We start from the raw sequence: 5,690 nt of genomic DNA, 5'->3' as shown, positions 1-5,690 counted from the left end.
TGAAATGTTATTTAAACGCTGATGCGGTTAATCAGTTTGACGAAGCTGATTTGCTGGCGCGAATGGAATGGATCAATTCTTTAAACCAGGCATTTGATTCTGCGCAGACATCGTTGGAAAGACTGGATTTTGCAGAGATCTCAAGCGACCATCGGATTGAATTTGCTGAAGTCTTCATGGATGTGAAGGCGAAACTAAACCGAGGCTTGGCGGCTCATCGCAAGTCACAATTGCCGGCTTCAACCGCTGCAAATTCAACATCTATTGACATCACTAATAATGCGGATCTTTCTTTTCGATCTAGGAAGCCTCGGTTGCCAAATTTGGAAATTGCTCGTTTTCATGGATCCTACTCTGAGTGGCCGGATTTTCTTGCGACTTTCACTACGGTCATCGGAAATGATGATGAGCTAAGCGACATTGAAAAATTACAATATTTGCGTTCGAGTTTGGGCGGCGTGGCTCTGGAAACCATACGCTCGCTCGAACCCTCGAATGCGAATTTTAAAAAGGCTATGAATTTGCTGGTTAATCGATTTGATAATAAAGTTTTACACTTTCAGGCACATGTACAGGCAATATTCGGTTTAAAGGGTGTCGAGAAGGGATCTTCGAAGGGTCTTCGGGAGCTGAGCGATTGCATGAATTCGCATCTGCGAGCAATTCGAACCCTGGCCATACGCAACAAATTTGGATGGACTTTTAATTCACATCGTCACTCGGAAACTGGATCAGAGGACGCGGGAAAAATGGGAAGAGGATTTGTCAATCACTGAGCTGTCTACCTGGGATGCTATGGAATCGTTTTGGAAAAGAGGTGCAGGATGATGGAAAACTTGGATCAAGCCTTGGTAACTCAAACACCAGGCCAGCAGGTGGGAAAAAACTTGCACAAATATAACCAAAATACACTTATTGCTTCTGCTACTAACTCAAATCATTTGACATGCCTATTTTGCGATGCACGGGATCATTATTTGCCAAAGTGTTCTCGATTTTTAAATTTGAGTCCGAATCTTCGATATAGAGAAGCAAAGAAGTTGCACCTCTGCCTCAACTGTTTGCGCAAGGGGCATAGTTTGCAGCAATGCAAGTCGACTCACTGCAAGTATTGTCGCATGAAGCATCATTCATTATTACACATGAACCATGACCCATCCGCAACATCAACCTCATTTTCATCTCCATCATGCGATCCATCCTCGAGCTCTCAGCCATTACCATCTACTTCATCAGCATTAGTATCATGTTCGCATACATCATCGCATCCTGATCATCATATACCAAGCCCTCCACCCAAAACCTTAAATATTTTGCCGATCGACTACGTGTTGCTTCCAACTGCTATTATCTACGTTAGAAATAGAATTGGAGCATTCATGCCTTGCCGAGCAATTTTAGATTCGGCCTCCCAGCTAAACTTCATAACCTCTCGCTTAGCTAGCCAACTAAACTTGAATCATAGAAGATCGCAAACGTCGATTTCTGGGATAGGAGAATCTTCCATGATCTCTGATAAGACTGTCGATATTCTTGTGCAATCACGGGATGCAAGCTATCGTGCGGCATTCACAGCGGTTGTGACTCACAGTATTACTGATTATCAACCCCATTTCAATATAAATGCAACATCGTGGAGGATACCGCAAAACATTTCACTCGCTGACCCTAATTTCAATCAATCACAACGAATTGACCTTTTACTCGGCGCTGGGTTGTTTTTCGAAATAATTTCTATGGGACAAATTCATTTGGATAGGGCTTTGCCAACTCTTCAGAACACCAAGCTTGGTTGGATAGTCTCTGGAGGGTTATCATCGAACATGCCAACTCATAAGTCGGTTTTACAAGCCAGCATCAAGGACCCAGCTGATCATTCCGATGACACACTTTCCGCCATTGTAAAGCGATTTTGGGAAATTGAGGACTTCACTTCGTCTAAGCCATCTTTGTTGTCGGAAGACTTGCGATGTGAGCAACTTTTTACTGAAAATTGCATTCGACTTGGAAACGGCCAATACTCTGTTCGTCTCTTGACCACCTCCGGATTCGAATCTTTAGGTGATTCTTATTGCTTGGCTCGTCGTCGTTTCAAGAGTTTGGAAGCTAAATTAGATAAAAACCCAGCCCTGAAAGCACAGTATTCAGCATTTTGAGGGAGTATATCGATCTAGGTCACATGTCTCTTGTAACTAAGGAACCGCCAGAAACACAATTCTTTTTGCCCCACCATTGCGTACATAAGCAGGAGAGCACGAGTACGAAGCTTCGTGTCGTTTTTGATGGATCTGCTAAAACAACTTCTGGTAGCTCTCTGAACGACTTACTTCTGGCAGGACCAACAATTCAACAAAAAATCTTTAATATACTGCTTCGCTTTCGATTTTTTAAAGTTGCTCTTTGTGGGGATATCTGCAAGATGTACCGTTGCGTGCGTGTCTCGTACCCGGATGATTTCTTGCAGTGCATCGTTTGGAGAGAAAGCTCCACGGAAGAGTTGAGTGTTTTTAAATTGAACACGGTGACTTACGGAACCAAGCCAGCTGCCTTCTTGGCTATAAGAGCCATGCATCAACTCGCTTACGATGAGGAGGAATCATTCCTATTGGAGCAAAAATTGTTCGTAGAGATTTCTATGTGGATGATTTAATATCTGGTGGGGACTCAGTTGAGGAGGTGAGAGAAATTCGTCGTCAGGTGAAGGAACTACTGTCGCGAGGCCACTTTCCAATTCGGAAATGGTGTTCGAATGAGTCAGCAGCCCTGAAGGGAGAGTCTGAATGCGACAAGGAGCAGTTAATCAAATTTCACGATGGATCGGATGTCGCCAAGGCATTGGGACTAGTCTGGGATCCATCTTCTGATCAGCTCCTATTTCATTTTTCTCAACTGCCAACCAATCAACGACCCACTAAGCGGGTTGCATTGTCGACGATTGCCAAATTCTATGATCCACTCGGTTTAATAACTCCTATTATCACAAAATCTAAGATTTTTTTTGCAATTTCTATGGAGTGCGAACGTGGATTGGGATGATGCACTGCCAGAGCCCATTCTTTCGTCATGGGGGGAGTTGACCTCACAGTTATCGGTCGTACAGAACTTAAAATTCCCACGATTCGTACTGCAACCAAGGGCTTCCGTTGAGTTGCATGGATTCTGCGATGCTAGCATGTCAGCTTATGGAGCGTGTCTATACTTGCGATCGGAGACCAATGGAGAATCGAAAGTCCATCTGCTCTGTGCCAAGTCAAGGGTAGCTCCATTGAAGGCCTTAACAATTCCAAGATTAGAACTTTCCGCAGCGCTTTTATTGGCTGAGCTAATCGTAAACGCCAAGGAAGCCATAGATTTCGATTGCACCTTTCATTGCTGGTCGGACTCGTCCATTGTGTTGGCGTGGATTCGGCAACCTCCGAGGGAGTTTAACGTTTTCGTATCAAACAGAATCGCGAAAATTCAGGAGATGACGAAAGACATGTCTTGGCATCACGTTCCTACAAACTTGAACCCGGCAGACGTCGTATCGCGAGGATGTACCCCAAGAGAATTGTTGGAACATTCCCTTTGGGCTAACGGGCCTCCATTCCTTCTGCAAAGCTCGTCAAATTGGCCGTCCCTGCTAGACTCAGTAAAGGATCTTCCAGAGCGCCGTTCTGTGGCTCTAATTGGGGCCGTTTGCATAGACAGTTCATCAAACTGCAAATTCCTCAACTCTTTCGATAAGTTGCAGCGCGTATTTGCATACATTTATCGATTTATTTCAAATTGCAGAGCCAGACTTTCGGTGGAGGAGATCAACTCTGGAACTGTACTTCTTCTGAGGAGCATCCAACAGGTTAACTTGGCGAAGGAGTATGGATCTCTTAGCCAGGGCAAGCCGTTTCCACAGAAAAGCAAGCTGGTTTCGCTTAGACCTATACTCGGCTCCGATGGGTTACTTCGCGTGGGTGGAAGGCTTCAGAACGCAAACTTGGACTACGACACGAGGCATCCGATACTGTTGCCCAAGGATCATCCAGTCACCAAGGCGATCATCGTTTATTATCATGAGAAATATTTGCATGGAGGATCGCAGGCGCTGCTTGCCGCATTACGGCAAAGGTACTGGCCGATTGGAGGCCGCAAGTTCGTCGCCAGCGTTATCAACAAATGCGTCCGATGTTTCCGAATGAAGCCTGTTACTTGGGAGCACGTCATGGGTAGCCTTCCCGCAAATAGAGTGCAGCCTAATCCAGCGTTTCATACCACAGGAGTGGACTATTGTGGGCCATTCTATCATAAAGCAGAGGCCAGAAATAAGGCACCCCACAAGTGCTATATCGCCGTCTTTGTCTGTTTTTCCACGAAGGCTGCTCATTTGGAAGTGGTCCAGGATCTTACGACGGATTCTTTCATCGCAGCGCTGAGGAGATTCATCAGCCTTAGAGGCAGTCCGCGTACCATTTGGAGCGACAATGCTACAAACTTTGTCGGTGCAAAGAGAGAGCTTGCCGAGCTGAAAGAGCTCTTTTTGAGCGAGCAGCACACAGCATCGATATCTTCCGTCTGTTTAGCTGATGGGATCGATTGGAAGTTCATCCCTCCGCGTGCCCCGCACTTCGGTGGTTTTATGGGAGGCCGCTGTGAAGTCAGCTAAATTTCACTTCTACAGAGTCGTCGGTGCATCCATTTTAGCCATCGATGAATTAAGAACTCTTGCATATGAGATTTCTGCCATCCTTAACTCCCGTCCACTCTGTCCAATTTCAGAAAATGCTGAAAGCCTTGAGGTGCTAACACCGGCGCATTTCCTGAAGGGTTCCAGCTACACTAAGTTTCCTGAGCCTGGCATTACTCATCTCCGCGAAGACCGCCTCAGCAGATGGCAGCGGGTTACCCAGATGCAGCAACATTTCTGGAAAAGGTGGAGCAGCGAGTATTTGTCCCTACTTCAAGAGAGGAGCAAGTGGCGCGTCGAAACGTCTAACATCAAGATTGGACGCATAGTTTTGCTTAAGGAGGACAACGTTCCACCTTGAGATGGCAGCTTGGGTGCATCCAAGAAGTCATACCCGGCGGGGACGGAGTCATCAGAGTAGCTATGGTCCGTACAGCTACGGGTCTGATCAAGAGAGCCGTCGCCAAGCTAGCCGTTCTGCCCATCGATTCCGAGATAGTTGGAACCTTACCTCTTCCAACGGGGGGAGTATGTTCGGAGCAGATCGCCAGCGCCTAGTCATGCGCGCATAGGTGTACGACGGCACCTGCATAGCTCTCTGCTTATCTTTCGTCTTCTTTCTTATACCCATAAAGCTGTCGCTTATCTATTCAGCAACTACTTTGTAAGCCTGCATATGTCTATATGAAGATCTTGGAGCCAAGCTTTTTATACATTCACAGTCCGTCTGCCGCTCCGAATAAACGCTATACATTTTAATATAACCTATTCGTGCGTTATTAATTATAAATATAAGGGTGGCATATTTGTTGTCTTCCCCACAAACACATACTTTCAGACACATCTTCTTAATTGTTTCGCAGCAATCGAATTCTTTGAAGCTTTTAAAAAAAAGTCACACTTATAAAAGGTGTATAAGAGTATGCAGTGAAATAATATATAGGTATTTTCAAAACAAAATATATTGTTGCATACTTTTAGACACCTTTCTTAAATAAAATATAACAATATTTCTTTAGCTTGCTTTTAA

General features: G+C 45.1%; 1 protein-coding gene across 2 annotated transcripts; it reads left to right on the top strand.

The window, feature by feature from the left end:
- The first annotated feature begins 711 nt into the window (after window positions 1-711).
- LOC119562357 lies at window positions 712-5,268 on the top strand. Of its 2 annotated transcripts, none has more exons than XM_037875519.1 (2): window positions 712-875; window positions 4,753-5,268. In XM_037875519.1, exons 1-2 carry the CDS (start codon window positions 791-793, stop codon window positions 5,019-5,021), a joined length of 354 nt encoding a protein of 117 aa, XP_037731447.1. In that variant the 5' UTR covers window positions 712-790; the 3' UTR covers window positions 5,022-5,268. The 2 variants fall into 2 exon arrangements, with proteins under 2 accessions (XP_037731447.1, XP_037731448.1); XM_037875520.1 differs by having other exon boundaries at window positions 713-851.
- The last annotated feature ends 422 nt before the right edge of the window (window positions 5,269-5,690 follow it).

This window comes from Drosophila subpulchrella, unplaced genomic scaffold (genome assembly GCF_014743375.2).
Source record: "Drosophila subpulchrella strain 33 F10 #4 breed RU33 unplaced genomic scaffold, RU_Dsub_v1.1 Primary Assembly Seq427, whole genome shotgun sequence".
NCBI classification, from domain to species: Eukaryota; Metazoa; Arthropoda; class Insecta; order Diptera; family Drosophilidae; genus Drosophila; species Drosophila subpulchrella.
This window is presented reverse-complemented; position numbering and strand designations above follow the sequence as displayed.